This window comes from Vitis riparia, chromosome 12 (genome assembly GCF_004353265.1).
Source record: "Vitis riparia cultivar Riparia Gloire de Montpellier isolate 1030 chromosome 12, EGFV_Vit.rip_1.0, whole genome shotgun sequence".
NCBI classification, from domain to species: Eukaryota; Viridiplantae; Streptophyta; class Magnoliopsida; order Vitales; family Vitaceae; genus Vitis; species Vitis riparia.
In genome coordinates, this window is record NC_048442.1 from 16,364,000 (window position 1) to 16,383,168 (window position 19,169).

The 19,169-nt window shown below is 37.3% G+C and overlaps 5 protein-coding genes and 2 pseudogenes across 5 annotated transcripts; all 7 read right to left on the reverse strand.

Moving 5' to 3' along the window:
* Nucleotides 1-549: 549 nt before the first annotated feature.
* Nucleotides 550-1,500, reverse strand: LOC117926394 (cysteine-rich repeat secretory protein 38-like). Its single transcript, XM_034845483.1, has one exon. It carries the CDS (start codon nucleotides 1,474-1,476, stop codon nucleotides 676-678), a length of 801 nt encoding a protein of 266 aa, XP_034701374.1. The 5' UTR covers nucleotides 1,477-1,500; the 3' UTR covers nucleotides 550-675.
* An 833-nt stretch (nucleotides 1,501-2,333) lies between these two features.
* Nucleotides 2,334-3,563, reverse strand: LOC117926210 (cysteine-rich repeat secretory protein 38-like). The gene is made up of 2 exons (XM_034845287.1): nucleotides 3,301-3,563; nucleotides 2,334-2,799 (listed from the first exon to the last, which is right to left on the reverse strand). The coding sequence occupies exons 1-2, from the start codon at nucleotides 3,561-3,563 to the stop codon at nucleotides 2,334-2,336; spliced, it is 729 nt and encodes a 242-aa protein (XP_034701178.1).
* Nucleotides 3,564-5,287: 1,724 nt separating this feature from the next.
* On the reverse strand, nucleotides 5,288-6,265 carry LOC117927157 (cysteine-rich repeat secretory protein 38-like). Its single transcript, XM_034846574.1, has one exon. It carries the CDS (start codon nucleotides 6,231-6,233, stop codon nucleotides 5,505-5,507), a length of 729 nt encoding a protein of 242 aa, XP_034702465.1. The 5' UTR covers nucleotides 6,234-6,265; the 3' UTR covers nucleotides 5,288-5,504.
* Nucleotides 6,266-7,203: 938 nt separating this feature from the next.
* LOC117926032 lies at nucleotides 7,204-8,039 on the reverse strand (annotated as a pseudogene).
* A 943-nt stretch (nucleotides 8,040-8,982) lies between these two features.
* Nucleotides 8,983-9,899, reverse strand: LOC117927169 (cysteine-rich repeat secretory protein 38-like). Its single transcript, XM_034846588.1, has one exon. It carries the CDS (start codon nucleotides 9,897-9,899, stop codon nucleotides 9,171-9,173), a length of 729 nt encoding a protein of 242 aa, XP_034702479.1. The 3' UTR covers nucleotides 8,983-9,170.
* A 2,027-nt stretch (nucleotides 9,900-11,926) lies between these two features.
* Nucleotides 11,927-12,669, reverse strand: LOC117925845 (cysteine-rich repeat secretory protein 38-like). The gene has a single exon (XM_034844953.1). It carries the CDS (start codon nucleotides 12,667-12,669, stop codon nucleotides 11,944-11,946), a length of 726 nt encoding a protein of 241 aa, XP_034700844.1. The 3' UTR covers nucleotides 11,927-11,943.
* Nucleotides 12,670-13,412: 743 nt separating this feature from the next.
* LOC117926033 lies at nucleotides 13,413-19,169 on the reverse strand (annotated as a pseudogene).

A 19,169-nucleotide genomic window follows, 5' to 3' on the forward strand; every position in this document is an offset into this window, starting at 1 on the left:
TCAGTTTGCAGGGAAATTGACTTCAAATTGTTGTTTAATTGACTAGAAATAAACGGAGAAAATTAAAATAAGAGGAAAACAACACCTCTTTTTCCTAGAATCCACCTTTGGCCTTTTAGTTAGCCTAGCATTTAGGACTGAAAACCTTTGGATCTTGTACAAGTGGGTTGAAAGAGATCAAATACATTCCAGGGTGATATTAGTAAAATATTGATCAAATTTTTGGTTTTGATAAATTTATATCATTAACTTGAATATGATTAAAATTTCCTTCATTCTCTAGCTATCAAGTCGAATATGTCCCCTTTCCAATGTTCAGTCCTCTAAATATAAATATATAGTTGCTTGTTTGACCAAAATTAACTTAAATAATGCCTGTGAATACCTAATATGAATATCTAATCCTAATATTAATTTGCAAGAGAATTTTCTATAGAATTTGAGGAGTTCATTTTGGACATAAAGTCAAGTCGTTTGGATTTTATAATAGGATTTACATGAACCCTCAAAAGATACAAAGAAAAAGAAAGAGAATTTAACAAAGGAAAATGAAGAATACAGGATCATTATAGGCAACAGGCCAATGTTTCATTCCACGACATGATACTGCATTTCCCCAAATATATATAGGATGGGTGATGCCAAAACAAACCTAGAGAAATTAATCTGTAAGTTCTAAGAATTAAGGAGGAAGGGGTAAATCTCATATCTTATGTTGCAACTCCCCCCAACAACCCTCCCTCCTTCTTTCCCATCACAACAGCTTGGAAGTTCACTTATGGCATCATCAAGACATTTCTTACAATCACTGCTGGAAAGATCCCTGGTGCATTGAGTCAATCCATATAGTTTTTTGGATTCTTCAAGCTCTAATTCTCCAACTGCATACATTTTCTGGTTGACAAAAGCTGGCTGGGCAAGGTGGCTTAGCAGCTCCTTTGTCTTTTGATTAAATGATGTTGGATCGCTTACATTATTCAAGTTCCACATGTAGAACCTGTTCTGATAATCAACTTGACCAAAGAAATTCATGTTTGAGTATTTGAAAAGGCAGTGATCATACCATACGATGGCTGCTTTGTTGTCTGGGCAGAGTTTGCGGATTTCGGTGCTTGCCTCAGTAATACAGTCTTTGCAGTCTGTGTTTGAGACATCACCTCGACATAGAGCAAGCCCATTCACTTGGTCATGGTTCTGACCAACTGAACCTTTCCCAAAACCTGTGGGAGGAGCTGCCAAGTAGAGATAGCCCATGAGCTTGTTCAAGTTGGTCTCATATGGGCCATTATCTATGAACTTCTCAGAGCTTGAACAGAAATGGAAGAGAGGGTCAACCCCAACGACAGTTTGGAGAAGGAGCACAAAGGATAGAAGGTAGAGAAATGAAGCAAATGTTGAGAAAGACATCTTGGACAATGCAGGTGATGGCTTCATGGTAAGGGAAATGCAGCATTTATATGGTGAGAATCTCAGCATTGGCTTAGGGGAGAAGTTTTTCAATGCCTGACTTCTTCCCTTAATTTGGAGTGTGATTATGATCAAAGTGATTTGAAGTTTTCAACTATGGAGACCAAGTTTTCTTGAGAAAATGCAATGGATAAGTTGGAGGCGCCAACAGTTCATGATGATCAAGTCCCATATGGGAAAGTGGAAAGGAACATGGAAGGTGAACCTACTAACATGATAGGATAGAATATTATACCATGATATAGTGTTTGACTTGTCTGATATGCTTAACACTTTACACAGGGATTGGTCATGGGGGGCTTCTGGACGTTTATTGTTTATTGTTTATTGTTTTAGGTAGAAGTTTGAATATCTAGTGGAAAACGTTACAATTAGTTGGGTGCTTATGCTTGTGTTAGTGGATATTCATCTACAATTGACTTTTTCTCCAGCCGACTTTTGGACAAAAACGAAATTTGGAAGGTGAATCAACTACGATGTATAACAGCTCTACATGGTTCTAGAAAACAATACTAGATTAACATTATCAAGAAACATGTTGAATACTGGTAATTAATATTTCCTCTATCTTCTTGGTAGAAAGTCAATGACCATTTAAATTTCTTCAAATGATGAGAGGCTTGGGGGGCAACAGTAGCACATACAAAGTTACTTTAGATCAATGATTTGATTTTACATTTTTGCATTCTCAAATCAAAAAGGGGAAAGAGAAAAACCTAATGGGAATCTACTGACTTTGAAAACCAAACTAGTAATTAAAGCAACGAGAAAAACCTGAAGGTAAAGTTCACATATAGTTGAGCACTTAGCTTACTCAATAACAAGACAGTGATGCCTAAGTGCAGAAGATTAAACTGCATTCATGTCTAAGCATTGACAAAAGGGTAAAGCTCATATCTCACATTACAACTCCCACCAACAACTCTTCCCCCTCGTTTTCCATCGCAACAGCTTGGGAGTTCACTTACTGCACCATCAAGGCACTTCTTACAATCAAGGCTTGAAAGATTCCTAGTGCATTGCGCCAAACCATAGAGTTTCATCGACTCTTCCAGCACAAGCTCACCCGTAGCAAACAGCACTGGACTACCATATGCTTTATTGGACAAGCTGCTCGACAACTCCTTTGTTTTCACGTTAAATGAAGTGGGATCATCAGCACTTTGTACGTTGTACATGTGGAATTTGTTTTTGTTGTCAATTTCTCCAAAGAACTTCACATTTGAGTACTTAAAGAGACAATTATAGTACCAAATGATCACTCCTTTGTTGTAGGGACACCAGTTGCGTAACTCTTTGGTTGCCTTAGTAACACAAGTTTTGCAGTTTGTGTGACATCCCACATCGGATAGGGGGGAAAGTTCTTGACGCTATATAAGTATGAACTTTTCTTAATCCTATAAACACATTTTAAAGTTGTGAGGACTCTTTTGGGTCCAAAGTGGACAATATTTACATGGTTGGGAGCGGGTCGTTACAAATGGTATCAGGATTAATCTTCGACCTCGGTGTGGGGGTTTGTTTGGCCCCGTAAGGGTGTTCGTCTGTTTGATCCCGCAATCCTGTGGGACACAACGAGGACGTTGTATTTACATAAGGAGGGGGATGTGATATCCAACATTGGATAGGGGGAAAGTTCTTTGCGCTATATAAGTGTGTGTGTGTGTGTATGGTTCACGCGTTTTAAAGCCGTGAGGACTCCTTTGGGTCTAAAGAGGACAATCTATGCATGGTTTGGAGTGGGTCATTACAGTTTGTGCTTGAGATATCGCCACAGTATAGAGCTAGGCCATAGACATTGTCTTGGTTTGGAGTGGGTCATTACAGTTTGTGCTTGAGATATCGCCACGGTATAGAGCTAGGCCATAGACATTGTCTTGGCCTAGTCCAGTTGAGGCAAATCTGAATCCAGTTGGTGGAACTTTGGAGGAGAGGAGGGTTGTTAGCTCATTCAAGTTACTATTGAAAGGGTCATTGGAAGTGTAGTTTTCTAGGATAAAACAGAAATGAAAAAGAGGGTCAGCCCCAATGGCAGCCTGGAGAAGAAGAGATAGGAGGAGTAGAAGACAGAGAGGGATTAATTTTGAGAAGCACATGTTGGATGGAAATGGGAAATGGATCATCTTGTGGTTGTGCTTCTCTCCAAGAAGAGCTGCTCTCCTACCTTTAAATAGAGATTTTTTCTTGAACATTTTCCAAGAATTTATGTTCAATTTGCTTATTTTTCGCTAGTGGCACACTCATCTAATTTTGTCTTATCGGTTACAACAAAACAAATTTCAACCTCCCTTCTGGAACATCACCGAATTCTTGTGGGAATGTACTGGTGCTGTGTCAAATATGGAGGCCGGAGTCTTCCCATCCAGCCATTTAAGAGCGGAAAAGCTGACTTCTCATTTGTTCACTAATGGGCAACTTCAAGTTCTGGACATCAATTGATGAAACAAGTCAAATTCAGGATACCTACTACCTTTGTTTATATCAGATCCACATTTAATTTGTCCATTCATGCAAAATATGAGGATGAGTCCTCATGCAAGTAGGTGGTTTTCCACTGGTAGGGGTCCCTCACAAGGGAATATTGTAACTCAACTTCTTAAGTCTTCTTTGAGCGCCAAAAAAAAGAAGACAAAAAGATACTCCCTCCCCTAAATCGACCCCAATCAATCAATGAAATCTATCATGGACATCAATTTTCACCTATAAACAGTTTGATCCAAGTTAACAAATTACCCAATTTCTTAAGTCTATATCTTCCAGAAACAAGTTGGACATAGAGAACAAGAGTTGAATGTTATAGTACGTGCCCTCATTTATCACCCAAAATTTTCTTGACATAGCCATGATGTAATGACATGGTTGTCTGCTATAGCCATGCTTCATGGGAGATTGAAAGTGATAAGTAAAGCCTAAGATAATTAAACTTTGGTTAGTAACTATATGATCTTATCATGTCAACACAAATAAATAATCAATGCGAACTAGTTGTATTATAACGATTCACTTTCATTACTATAGATATTGTTTGTTTTGGGTTCAATAGACCCAACAACTTTTTCCCCAATCTAATGTGAATCATGAAAAATCATTTTAATTGCGACTTCACATTGGAGAAGAGAAAGTACTTAATGTTATATATGAATGGGATATTGATAATTATATAGATGCCTTTTGAAGTAGTAAGAACACATTGGATTTAAAGTAATACAATATCTACATGGAAGGAGAGAAATAGGAAGAGAAGTAGATCTTTAAAGGTATTCCTAAAAGTGCTCTTTGATTTGTGCAAAGCTAAGTGAGGAATTATATATACCCGATCTATACATTACTTATTCATCTTGAAAAATGACTCATGGCAATAACAGTTTATATTATTTTTACCGCCTGGCTCTGATTCCTACCAGTTGCAACGTGTAAAACAGTGTTGCCATCCTCGTCCTCGGCAATTAAGAGATCCTTTGTGATTAATATTCAGTAGCTTGCTCTTTCACAATGTCCATTAATGCAGAAAACTATGTTTATACAAGGCATGTATATATAGTCCCATCAAATGTAATGAATTGTTTGTGTGACTACAAGTAAAAAAAGATGAAACCATGAACTACAAGGAAAATCATTCCTATTTTTCCTTGGATTCAGCATTTTTTTTTTTTTTTTTCATTTAGCCTAGAAGCATGGGTTAGAAAGCTTTGGATATTTTTCATTGAAGAAGACAACTTCCATATCACTGAACCCTGCCTGTGATCGATTTATATATGATGAATTAAGTATTAAATGCCCTTATTACTAAAGAGAGGGAGTGGAATGGCTGCTCGTTACAGCATGAAATTTATAGTCTAATTAACAACAGGGAAATTTTATACTCAAGAACATCTATGATTTAGAGATAAAATACAAGCAAACAGATGAAAGTGTAGTGACATCACTGACATGATACCCCAATCCCCAAACATGAGAAATTTAAGTGTGTACAACAGTACTTCATTTATCTATTGTAATATACTGATCCGCAAACTCTAGAGAACAAGATAAGTTCTCTAAGAATTGACAAAGGGGTAAATCTCATATCTTATGTTGCAACTCCCCCCAACAACCCTCCCTCCTTCTTTGCCATCACAACAGTTTGGAAGTTTACTTATTGCATCATCAAGACACTTCTTACAATCACTGCTGGAAAGATCCCTGGTGCATTGAGTCAATCCATATAGTTTTTTGGATTCTTCCAGCTCTAGTTCTCCGGTGGCATACATTTTCATGGCGTTAAAAGCTTGCTGGGCTAGGTTGCTTAGCAGCTCCTTTGTCTTTTGATTAAATGAATCAGGATCACTTACATTATTCAAGTTCCACATATAGAACATGTTCTGATGATCAACTTGACCAAAGAAATTCACGTTTGAGTATTTCAAAAGGCAGTAATCATACCATATGATTGCAGCTTTGTTGTCTGGGCAGCGTTTGCGGATTTCGCTGCTTGATTCGGTAATACAGGCTTTGCAGTCTGTGTTTGAGACATCACCTCGACAGAGAGCAAGCCCGTTCACTTGGTCATTGTTCTCACCAACTGAACCTTTCCCAAAACCTGTGGGAGGAGCTGCTAAGTAGAGATAGCCCATGAGCTTGTTCAAGTTGGTCTCATATGTGCCATTATCTATGAACTTCTGAGAGCTTGAACAGAAATGGTACAGAGGGTCAGTTCCAGCGATGGTTTGGAGAAGGAAAGCAAAGGATAGCAGGTAGAGGGAGGCGGCAAATCTTGAGAAATACATCTTGGACACTGCAGATTTTGCAGATAGCTAAGGATATATTGAAGGTGATGGCTTTCTTACTGGGACAATGAATCGTTTATATAGCAAAAACCCCACCATTATTGCTTTGAAGAAGATTATCAAGCTGACTTTTCCTTCATTTTGGAATTTTGCAAATGGTCAAAGTCTTTGAAATGGCTAAGTCGGTTGCGCACTTCCACACCATCCCCAATATTGGGTGTACAGGAACACAGGAAGAATATTATATCATGAGTTAGTGTTGGACTATTTCATGCTTAGGTATATTCTTGGAAGAATCTCTTTTAGGTTCAGTAAATTAGTCCCATAATATGAAGTTTCTGGGAAGAGACTATTCAATTCAACAAATTCATCTATAGCTCATAGTTTTAGAAAATGGAGCTTCCATACGTTATGATCCATTAAAATGCCTATCATAAACCGGCATTAGTTCAGGAATATTGATTCGGTAAATTCAAATGGAAAATTTGTAAGAAGAATTCAAGTGTTTATATATATATAGATGTTATGATGAATGTTTCAAACCAGTTCATCACCAGAAGTACATGCATGAACAAGTGCCATTCCACTATCCAGGACAAAATATGAAATTATGACCAAAATTTTCAAAGAAATGGTCATACCATTGATTCTCTTTGACTGGTCAATGGTTGATATCCAGGAAATCAACTTATCAAATTCTCATTATTTTAATCTGTTTAGTAAAAAAAATTTGAAATTTTAGCACTAGACACAATAATATTAGGTGCTTATGCATGAATATATCCGTACCCTGGATACCACCTACCTGAATTTTCTCCCACTTCTAGATATTTTATATTTTTTGTTTTGGAAATTAAACCCACCAAACAAAATACAAAATAACCCTAGATGTTTCTAGAAAACAATTTTAATTAATATTCCAAGTTAACATTGTCAAAGATTAATAATGCTGAATGATCACAATCATTGATCATGTCCAAGCATTGACAAAAGGATAAAGCTCATATCTCACATTACAACTCCCACCAACAACTCTTCCCCCTCGTTTTCCATCGCAACAGCTTGGGAGTTCACTTACTGCATCATCAAGGCTCTTCTTACAATCAAGGCTTGAAAGATTCCTAGTGCATTGCGCCAAACCATAGAGTTTCATAGACTCTTCCAGCACAAGCTCACCCGTAGCAAACAACACTGGACTACCATATGCTTTATTGGACAAGCTGCTCAACAACTCCTTTATTTTCACGTTAAATGAAGTGGGATCATCAACACTTTGTACGTTATACATATAGAACTTGTTTTTGTTGTCGATTTCTCCAAAGAACTTCACATTTGAGTACTTAAAGAGACAATTATAGTACCAAATGATCGCTCCTTTGTTGTATGGACAGCGGTTGTGCAACTCTTTGGTTGCCTCAGTGACACAAGTTTTGCAGTCTATGCTTGAGACATCGCCCCGGCATAGAGCTAGGCCATTTACACTGTCTTGGCCTTGTCCAGTTGAGGCAAGTCCAAATCCAGTAGGGGGACTTTGGAGGAGAGGAGGGTTGTTAGCTCATTCAAGTTACTACTGAAAGGGTCATTGGCAGTGTAGTTTTCTGGGATAAAACAGAAATGGAAAAGAGGATCAGCTCCAATGGCAGCCCGGAGAAGAAGAGAGAGGAGCAGAAAACAGAGAGGGATTGATTTTGAGAAGTCCATGTTGGATGAGAAATGGATCAGCTTGCGTTTGTGCTTCTCTCCAAGAAGAGAAGCTCTTCTACCTTTCAATAGAGATTTTTTCTTGAACATTTTCCAAGCATTCATGTTGAATTTGCTTACTTGTCGCTAGTAGCAGAGTCATCCAGTTATGTCTTATCAGTTACAAGTAAACAAACTTCAACATCCCTTCTGGAACATCACCGAATTCTTGTCGAAATGTACCGTGCTGGGTCAAATATGGAGGCCGAAATCTTCCCATCCAGCCATTTAAGAGCGAAAAAGCTGACTTCTCATTCGTTCACTAATGGGCAGCTTCAAGTTCAGGACACCAATTAATGAAACAAGTCAACTTCAGTATACATATTACCTTTCTTTATCTCAGATCCACATATAATTTGTCCATTTATGCAAAGTATGAGGATGGGCCCTCATGAAAGTAGGTGGTTTTCCACAGGTACGGGTCCCTCACAAGGGAATATTGTAACCTAACTTCTTAAGTCCATTCCTTCCAGAAACAAGTTGGAGAGAGAACAAGAGCTAGATGGTATAGTACGAACCCTCATTTATCACCTAAAATTTTCTTGACATAGGCATGATGTAAAGACAGAGTTGTCTGCGACTCTGCTATAGCCATGCTTCATGCGAGATTGAAAATGATAAGTAAAGCCTAAATTAAACTTTGGTTAGTACGTAAGTGATAAAATCTTAACATGTCAACACAAATAAATAATCGGTGACAAGTTAGTTCTTTTGATTCCAACAAGTATTGCAGCGACCAACTACCTTTCATATGAATATTATCCGTTTTGAACCAAAAAATAAAGAAACTCATTAATATATATGATGTCATAAACTTTTTTCCTTATCAAATGAGATCACAAAAAAATATTTTGATTGTGATTCTATATTTGATAAAGAAAAAAAGTTTCTACGTGCCATTGTATATATATATTAGCAATTAATATTTAATGCTCTTATTATTAAAGAGAGGGGTTGGCTTTATTACTGAGGAGAGGGGGTGGCATGGCAGCTCGTTACAACATGTAAATAGTCTGATTAACAACAGGGAAATTTTATTCAAGAACATAATTTAGAGATAGAATGCAAGCAAACAGATGAAAAAGGGGTGACATAATACTCCATTCCCCTAAACATGAGAAATTGAAGTGTGTACAACACTTTATTTATATATTGTAATATACTGATCCCCAAACCCTAGAGAACCGAATAAGTTCTCTAAGAATTGACAAAGGGGTAAATCTCATATCTTATGTTGCAACTCCCCCCAACAACCCTCCCTCCTTCTTTGCCATCACAACAGTTTGGAAGTTCACTTATTGCATCATCAAGACACTTCTTACAATCACTGCTGGAAAGATCCCTGGTGCATTGAGTCAATCCATATAGTTTTTCGGATTCTTCCAGCTCTAGTTCTCCGGTGGCATACATTTTCGAGTTGATAAAAGCTTTCTGGGCCAGGTTGCTTAGCAGCTCCTTTGTCTTTTGATTAAATGATGCAGGATCACTTACATTATTCAAGTTCCACATATAGAACCTGTTCTGATAAGCAACTTGACCAAAGAAATTCACGTTTGAGTATTTCAAAAGGCAGTAATCATACCATATGATTGCAGCTTTGTTGTCTGGGCAGCGTTTGCGGATTTCACCGCTTGACTCGGTAATACAGGCTTTGCAGTCTGTGTTTGAGACATCACCTCGACAGAGAGCAAGCCCATTCACTTTGTCATTTTTCTCACCAACTGAACCTTTCCCAAAACCTGTGGGAGGAGCTGCTAAGTAGAGATAGCCCATGAGCTTGTTCAAGTTGGTCTCATATGTGCCATTATCTATGAACTTCTGAGAGCTTGAACAGAAATGGAAGAGAGGGTCAGTTCCAACGGTGGTTTGGAGAAGGAAAGCAAAGGATAGCAGGTAGAGGGAGGTGGCAAATCTTGAGAAATACATCTTGGACACTGCAGATTTTGCAGATAGCCAAGGATATATTGAAGGTGATGGCTTTCTTACTGGGACAATGAATCATTTATATAGCAAAAACCCCACCATTATTGCTTTAAAGAAGATTATCAAGCTGACTTTTCCTTCATTTTGGAATTTTGCAAATGATCAAAGTCTTTGAAATGGATAAGTCGGTTGCGCACTTCCACCCCATCCCCAATATGGGGTGTACAGGAACCCAAGAGGAATATTATATCATGAGTTAGTGTTGGACTGTCTCATGCTTAGGTATTATTCTTGGAAGAATCTCCTTTAGGTTCAGGAAATCAGTCCCATAATATGAAGTTTCTGGGAAGAGACTATTCAATTCAACAAATTCATCTATAACTCATAGTTTTAGAAAATGGTGCTTCCATACGTTATGATCCATTGAAATCACAGCCTCTCATAAACTGGCATTAGTTCAGGAATATTGATTCTGTAAATTCAAATGGAAAATTTGTAAGAAGGATTCAACCAGAGGTACATGCATGAACAAGTGCCATGCCACTATCCAGGATAAAATATGAATTTATGATGAAAATTTTCAAAGAAATGATCATACCATTGCTCCTCTCTGACTGGTCCATGATTGATATCCAGGAAATCAACTTATCTAATTCTCATTATTTTAATCTGTTTAGTGAAAAATTTTGAAATTTTAGCACTAGACACAGTAATATTAGGTGCTTATGCATGAAGGTATATCCCTACCCTGGATACCACCTACCTGAATTTTCTCCCACTTCCAGATATTTTCTATATATGAAAATGGGTTTTATAATTTTTGTTTTGGAAAACCCACCAAAAAAAATATATATTACAAAACAACCCTCATATTTCTAGAAAAAAATTTTAATTAATATTTCAAGTTTACATTGTCTAAATTAATAATGCTGAATGATCATAATCATTACTGTATATATTTTATATATATACTCTATTAAAGTAATTCATTATTATTAAGCAAAGACATTCATTTTTTTATATTTTTTGAACTAGAAATTTTAAATATATTTCAAAATTCAAGTTCAAATTGCTTTTAATTATTTTTTTAAATGAATTATTCTTAATATTTAGATTAATTTACATACTAAATCAAATTAATCTCATACAAACTTGATTTAATTTGGTTTTTTCATCACTAAAAGGTTGATTCAGTTTTGATTCGATATTCATGTCTATTGAATTCATTTTTCCTTCAAAAGAAAATTGAATCCCACCATTTTATACCAATTAATTTACTGTTACTTCATAATCAAGGGTTTTTATTTTAAAATGTTAAAATTATAAACTTAAATTAAAAAAAAAAAAAAGTACAACTGCCAACAGTAGAAGAATTCCGGGCCGATCCAGTCTAAGGTAAAGCCCGTCAAGTCTGGGCTAAAGCCCCAGGCCTCGAGCCATTTGAAGATGCCAAAATCACTCAGAAGTTGTCAAATTAATCTTATGAGTACGAGTACTAGTGTTCTCCTGTATATTATTCCCAGACAATATGTAAACTTCTTGCCTTGATATTTTTAATCAAATAGCTAGGTTTCTGACAGCTATGCTTATCTCTAGGTTTCTGATAACTATGGACATTTGTTATTCTGATTCCATCATTTTTTGGGTCTTCAAGGCCAACCCAGATTTGACCCAAAAATAAGACTGCCACCCAGATTCAAGAAAAGCCATGGGCAGATTCACAACTTCAGTCAAGCATAGCCAGCAATGGCAGATCTTTTGCTATTGTGAAGTCCTCTTAAACGGACAGCTAAAATCTACATTTTTCTCCTGAACAAAGGAAAAGGTTAATATTTATTTGTAGGGAAAGTTTTTACAACACATAACTTGACGAGAAGCATGCAAATTTATTATGAATCCATATATACCAGATAATTGAAATGAAGCATGCTCCTCATCTGAACAAAAATAGTACAAATATCACAAAAATAAAAACTTAAATTATCTAAATGCAACACTTCATTTATCAATGTTAATATAATTTAGTCCATAAATCCTAGAGGAAATTCTAAGATTTCACAAAGGGGTAAGTCTCATATCTTATGTTGCAACTCCCAGTGGCAACCCTACCTCCTTCCTTCCCATCACAACAGTTTGGTACTTCACTTACTGCATCATCAAGACACTGTTTACAATCAAGGGTTGAAAGGTCCCTGGTGCATTGAACCAATCCATATAGTTTCTTGGACTCTTCAAGGTCCACTTCTCCAGTTGCATACATATTTGGGGCTACAAAAGCTGCTTCTGCTAGGCGGCTTAGCAGCTCCCTTGTTTTCTGATTAAATGATGCTGGATTGCTTACATTTTTCTCATTGAATCTGTAGAACTTTTGGTGGTCAACTTGGCCAAAGAAATCCATGTTGGAGTGTTTCAAAAGGCAATTATCATACCATATGATTGCTGCTTTGTAGTCTGGACAGCGTTTGAGAATTTCGGTGCTTGCCTCAGTGACACAGGCTTTGCAGTCTGTGTTTGAGACATCAGGTCTACAGAGAGCAAGCCCGTTTGATCGGTCAGCGTTCAAACCAACTGAAGCTTTTCCAAAACCTGTGGGAGGAGCTAGGATTTGGAGAGAATCCATGAGTTTGTTCAAGTTGGTTTCATATGGGCCATTGTCAATGAACTTCTCAGAGCCAGTACAGAAATGGAAGAGAGGGTTAACTCCAACTGCATTATTGAGAAGCAGCAAAAAGGATAGCAGGCACAGAAAGGAGGCAAATCTGGAGAAAGGCATCTTGGTTATGGCAGATAGCAAAGGAAATGCAGCATTTATAGAGCCATGAAATCTCAGGATTGACGTTGAGAGAGAAGTTTCTCGGTAGGGCTGATTTCTTCCTTCATTTGGAATAAGTGAATATATGATCAAAGTGATCATCTCAAAGTTTTCAACCCTAGCCCATGGTCTGACCAAATTCAGTAATGGGTAAGGTGGAGGTCCACTTCATCAACATTCAACTCTCAATATGGAAGTGGACTGAAAAAACTGGATAGATAAAATGATTTAAGATCTGGAGACCCTCCTTAATTAAAGTTTGAAATAAGATTCTTTTGAGATGGAGTTTGGAAGAATATATAGAAAGCCTTCTTCCATACCTCTATCTTTTCAAAGAAGCTCTTAGTCAGAAGGTATAGCTCATTAAACAGGCCCTAACGAATAAACAATGAGTTCATATAAATTTGAAATGATCATAAGATTGCTATGAATTTAATCAAAGAAAGTAACCTGGTTGTGAAGACAATCTTCTGTGTAGTTTACATGTTCGAGCTTTTAGCAGTAGAAAATAACATTAGGTTCTTGTCCATAAAGTGTTCTTGGTGGACATATGGACATATGAATCAATCAATGCTTGAACAGGATCCATATGAATTAATGCTTCCATGAACCAAACAAATTTTGGGGTTTGATGATTCAACAAGATGACATAAAAAAATCCAAAATTTTCTGATAACCCACCTCATGTATAACAATTCTTTGAATCAATTACGAGGAGTTAGTTCACTGATGGTAACATCATTTACAGATTGCTGCAATGCTTTTCGATTATACTGATCAAACTTAGTAGCATCCATTGTCTCAGATGATTCAAAATTTCTGCTTCCAGCAAGAACTGGTGGGTGCAAAGGAACAGGGGTGGTTATAGTGTGGCTACTAAGCATGAGGACAATCTCTGACATGGAAGGTCTATCAGCAGCAACCTCCTGAATGCAGAGTAGCCCAATCTGGATGCACTCCAAAACTTCATGTCTTGGCCATTGATCACCCAGTCTTGGGTCCACAAGGTCCAGTGCAGTTCCATTAGCCCAATGCTGCCATGCCTGGGACAAGGCACAAACTCATCAATTTTCACCTCAATCTTGGAGCACAAATCATCTAACAGATGAACAAAATTGTTTGATATTATACTTACAAGATTTTGAAGGTTCACTGAATTGTGGAAACCCGAGTTCTTTCGACCTGCCACGACTTCCAGAACTAAAATACCAAAGCTATAGGCGTCGGATTTAGTTGAGAAATGCCCATTTTTGGCATACTCTGGTGCCATGTATCCACTTCATGCCATCAACAAACAAGAAATTGTCTATAAGTTTTGAACCAAAGCAGATTGCTAGTACTTATTTTAATTGCTACAGGTGGGAGTTTCAAACTTACCAAGTGCCAGCAATCCGATTTGTATTTCCTTGAGTCTGGCTTCCATGGAATAGTCTTGCCAGACCAAAGTCTGAAATTTTGGGATTCAATTGCTCATCTAACAGAATATTACTAGCTTTCATGTCCCTATGAATGATCCTGAGCTGAGAATCTTCATGCAGATAAAGAAGGCCTCGAGCAATTCCAACAATGATCTTGTACCGTCTTTCCCATTCAAGACTAAATCTTCTGCTATGATCTGCTTCATTCAAGTTAAAATTTTTGTTAAGAGTAGAAGCAAAATGGAATGAAATTTCACTCAAGAACAAAAGATGATCTTACCAAATAAAATCTTATCCAAGCTTCCATTAGGCAGGTATTCATAGACAAGTAGCTTCTCTTCTTCTTCTAAACAAAAGCCCAACAGCTTTACCAGATTCTTGTGCAGAAGCTTAGTGACCAACATCACTTCTGTTGTTAGTTCCTCTAGTCCTTGCCCTGAGGTACTCGAAAGCCTTTTCACTGCTATTTCCCGCCCATCGGATAGTTCTCCCTAGATCCATACACAGAGGACCTAATTAGTACTTCACAAATTAAAGGCCAAAAAACAGGGCCTCCATCAAGTATAATTAGGGGTGAGTACCTTATAAACTGGACCAAAACCACCTTCTCCGAGTTTACACTCATCAGAAAAATTTCTTGTGGCAACTTTAAGTGTGGTTAGATCAATCAGAAGGGATTCTGTGCTTGTATTACTACCTTCATTAACACCATCTGAATAGCATACAGTATCAAGATAAGATTCAGAATAGCTTCACTTTGAATTCTTTAAATGGTCTATATAATTGCCTATTGGTTACCAACTTGATTAAAAAAAAAAAAAATTGAACACATCATAGGCTAGTTGTATACCGAAACTAATTTTCTTGATCTTTCTTCTGGTTCTCCACAAGAAGCATCCACAGATTATAGATACTACGCATGCAATAGCCACAGGGATAGCCACAATAACAATGGTTCTCAGAGTCTGGTTTTCACCTGCATAAACAAGAGTACATGGTTATAAACTTATAAAGAGTCCATTCTTGATTGCATATTCATACTATCATACTTTTAACATATAGGAAAAGGAACATGAAATCATCTGGGCAAATGATAAGAGAATATTTAAAGGCCTTGATAAACCATATTATCTTCATCTCCTCCCTCTGCAAGCCCATCTTGAATGGGTCATAACTTAATATTATGCAAATTAAAAAAGAGTGCAAAGATAAATTATGTCATTGCTCGTCAAGTCAAGCCCCCCACCTTGTATTGCTCTAGGATTATTTTAACCATATAATTTACTATAATTTTCTCTCGTTTGTAAGCTTCTCTCCCGCAACTTTCTACATGACTTCGGTGGATCATGAAGGTTAATTACTATTATGATATTCTTCCCCTCAAGCAAGAGGATCATTTCTTTTCGTATAATCAGAAACAAGAACAGCAATGAAATTAAAGGAGGACGAAAAATTACCATCACTCGTTCCAGTAGGAGTTGAATTGCCCCCAAGAAAAGGCGGTGGAGGGGATGCTACTCTGATTGGAGGAGGTGGTGGTGGCAACAGAAAAAATGGAGAAATCTCATACCTTAAACTGCAACTCAGGGATATTACCTGACCACCTTGTGATCCATAACTTGGAATATACTTTCTGATATCTTGTAGACATCCCAAGCAGCTGTTTTCTGTTAAGTCTCTGGTGCACTGCATCATACCATATATATTAGTAGAGCCTGTGTAAAGGATGCTTCCAACAGCAAATAGGGAAGGATTGGATGCAGCATGGGATGAGAGATTCTCAAACAAACTTTCCAACTGATCATTGAAAAGAACTGGGTTGGTCACATTTTGCGCATTAAGAAGAACTATTTGTGGAACACTGTTGACAGTTGAGAAGAAGCGCCAGTCTGAATAGTGTAACGAACAATTATCATATTGTATAAAAGCTTCCCTCTGGTTAGGACATCGTTGACTGATCTCTACTGCTGAGGTACTTGACCAAGTTTGGCAATCCCCTTTAGAGATATCAGGCCTGCACTGTATAAGGCCATAAGCTACATCTGGATCCTGGCCAGCGGTAGTCATGTTGAAGCCTGTTATAGAAGCACTGGCCGCAAGAGAACTGAGGACAAGGTTCAGGTTTTTCTCATAGACACTTCCAGAAGTGTAATTAGTAGCAGCATCACAGCAAACATAAACTTGGGCTTGGGCTTTTGTTAGAAAACAAACAAGACAAGAAAATAGTATAGGAAGAGCACAGAATTCATGAGATTTCATCATAAAGCTTGGTTGGAGAAAAAACACTCAGTGGAGAGTTTCTGAGTGCTAAATGCTAATTGCCCTGCAACCTTTTAAGGTAACTAGGTAAGAAGGCTAGCTACAAATTCTGCTAGGATACTTCATGGCCCATCATCTGAAAGAAAAAAAATAAAGGAAAAAATCTTCAGGAGGAAAAAGATAACAAGAGATTGCAAGAAAGTTGCTGTGAGAATCTAAATATATATATGCAGCTAGGACACTGTGCATACTCTAAGGGACTGAAGTGCTAAGAAAGGGGGGTATGAAACATCCTGTCTCAATTTGGCCAAACTTCATTTTTTTTTTTTGTTTAAATTGTTTTTCTTTTTTATCTGTGACTATTCATTCACATCCAACCACAAAATCCAAAAGAGTTGACCGGTATAAATCCAAAACCGTCTCTCCAAATGACTCACTGTAGAAAATTCTCCATGGAACAGCACAGAAGCAACAAATTAGGATCATTTGGTAAAACAAGCAACGGCAATTTTATATTCAGGGGAAAGACTTGGAAAATGGCCCCCTGCAGGCTTCTCCAAATTGATAATCTTTTCTAGAATGACCTTGAATCTATGCCGGCCTAATAGTGAAAACAATAAGACAATATGCAAGCAATAAGACAATCAGGGTGCAACATACACCAACATTGCAGATCTACAAGATCAAAAAATTACAACAATTAAGTTTGTTTCTGGAAATGTAACACCTTATATATCAAGCACATTTATAAATTTCTGCCATTCCTTTCTGCCTTGTTTTAGGTTTCTTTTTTTGATCCAAGGAATTGAGCATGTGGTTTTCTCTCCACAAATGGGCACTTCATTTTCTAGGGCTATATCATCGAACCCCATAATTATTTGGTTTCCTTGGGATTGAGGCTCTTCTAGTGACCTATCTTATTAGCATTGAAGAACTTATTCATGGCATCCCCATTGTGCCAAAATCAATTGCAGTGACTCAGCTGTACTCAGTGTTCATTTTCAACAACTAAAACAAGGATTGAAACTGTATAGATTGGCAATTAATTCAGTCAGACTAATCATGTATAAAAGATAGCTATAGTACATTTATTCTAGACAAAGAAATTAAAGATCTGTTTGAAAGAAAAGTGGTCGATATCATATAACATGATCACCAGAAGAGAAGACATCCAAACAATGAATCCAAATAAACTGAAATTTAAATCAACTGAAAGGACTTAGTTCGCTAATTGTAACCTCATTTACAGATAGTTGTGTTGCTTTTCGATTATTTTGATCTAACTTAGCAGTATCAGAATCTTCCCTCTTCTCATCTGCTTCAAAATCTCTGCCTGCAAAAAAAAAAAAATGTGTGGCTGCAAAGGAACTGGGGTGGTTATGGTGTGGCTACTGAGCATTAGAACAATCTCAGACATGGATGGTCTATCAGCAGCATCATCCTGGATGCAGAGTAACCCAATCTGGATGCACGTCAAAACTTCATGTATTGGGAATTGATCAGCCAGTGCTGGGTCCACTAGGTCTAGTGCAGTTCCGTTAGCCCATTGTTGCCATGCCTGCAACAAGGTACAAACATCAAACTAAATTGATCTTAAGGTACAAATCATACTATGGATGTATGCCAAAATTCTCTGATATTATACTTACAAGATTTTGAAGGTTCATTGAATTGTAAAAACTTGAGCTCTTCAACACGTCACAATTTCCAAAACCAAAACACCAAAGCTGTAGACATCGGATTTAGTTGAAAAATGTCCATTCTTAGCGTACTCCGGTGCCATGTATCCACTTCATGCCATCAACAAACAAAAATGGTCTATGAGTTCTGTACACATTAACATAACATAGAAACATATACCCTTCTCCAGTAGTGTCTTACTTATTTCCATTCTTATTCTTCACTGTTTCATCTATTAATCCCCACTTGCAGACTAAGTACATATAATGAGCATAGAAATTGTAACAATAATATAAGGTGGGAGAGTTTCAAACTTACTAAGTACCAGCAATCTGATTCGTGTTTCCATGAGTTTGGCTTCCACAGAACAGTCTTGCCAAACCAAAATCTGAAATTTTGGGATTCATATGCTTGTCTAACAGAATATTGCTAGCTTTCATATCCCTATGAATGATCCTGAGCTGAGAATCTTCATGCAGATAGAGAAGCCCTCTAGCAATTCCATAGATGATTTTGTACCGTCTTTCCCATCCAAGACTCGATTCTTTGCTCTTATCTGCCTCATCCAAGTTAAAGACCAGGAGGGAAGATATTTCACTCAAAATAACATGGCATGGTTATTATAGAGAACTATATAATGCAGCTGAAAAAACTTGAAAAACCATGATCCTACTGCTAATCAGTGAGATTTCAAAAGGGTCTTAACAAATTAAATTTTATCCAAGCTCCTATTAGGCAGGTATTCATAGACAAGTAGCTTCTCTTCTTCTTCTAAACAAAAGCCCAACAGCCTTACCAGATTCCTGTGAAGTAGTTTGGTGACCAGCGTTACTTCTGTTCTTAGTTCTTCAAGTCCTTGCCCTGAGCTACTTGAAAGCCTTTTCACAGCTATTTCTCGACCATCAGGCAGTTCTCCCTAGATGCATGAAGAGATGGGCGAATAAACGCACACAATCAACAAAGGAAAAATGCATTTATCAAGTGCAATCAACATAGCAGTACCTTGTAGACTGGACCAAAACCACCTTGTCCAAGTTTATATTCATCAGAGAAATTTTTTGTGGCAGCTTTAAGTGTCTTCAGATCAAACAAAAGGGAATCCAT

What these genes read in the sequence shown, in the direction of transcription:
- LOC117926394 (XM_034845483.1), bottom strand. Translation starts at nt 1,476, where the DNA reads ATGCTGAGATTCTCACCATATAAATGCTGCATTTCCCTTACCATGAAG.
- LOC117926210 (XM_034845287.1), bottom strand. Translation starts at nt 3,563, where the DNA reads ATGTGCTTCTCAAAATTAATCCCTCTCTGTCTTCTACTCCTCCTATCT. An exon ending in TACCGTGGCGATATCTCAAG is followed by an intron (nt 2,800 to 3,300) that starts CACAAACTGTAA and finishes TGTGGGATGTCA; the next exon opens with CACAAACTGCAAAACTTGTG.
- LOC117927157 (XM_034846574.1), bottom strand. Translation starts at nt 6,233, where the DNA reads ATGTATTTCTCAAGATTTGCCGCCTCCCTCTACCTGCTATCCTTTGCT.
- LOC117927169 (XM_034846588.1), bottom strand. Translation starts at nt 9,899, where the DNA reads ATGTATTTCTCAAGATTTGCCACCTCCCTCTACCTGCTATCCTTTGCT.
- LOC117925845 (XM_034844953.1), bottom strand. Translation starts at nt 12,669, where the DNA reads ATGCCTTTCTCCAGATTTGCCTCCTTTCTGTGCCTGCTATCCTTTTTG.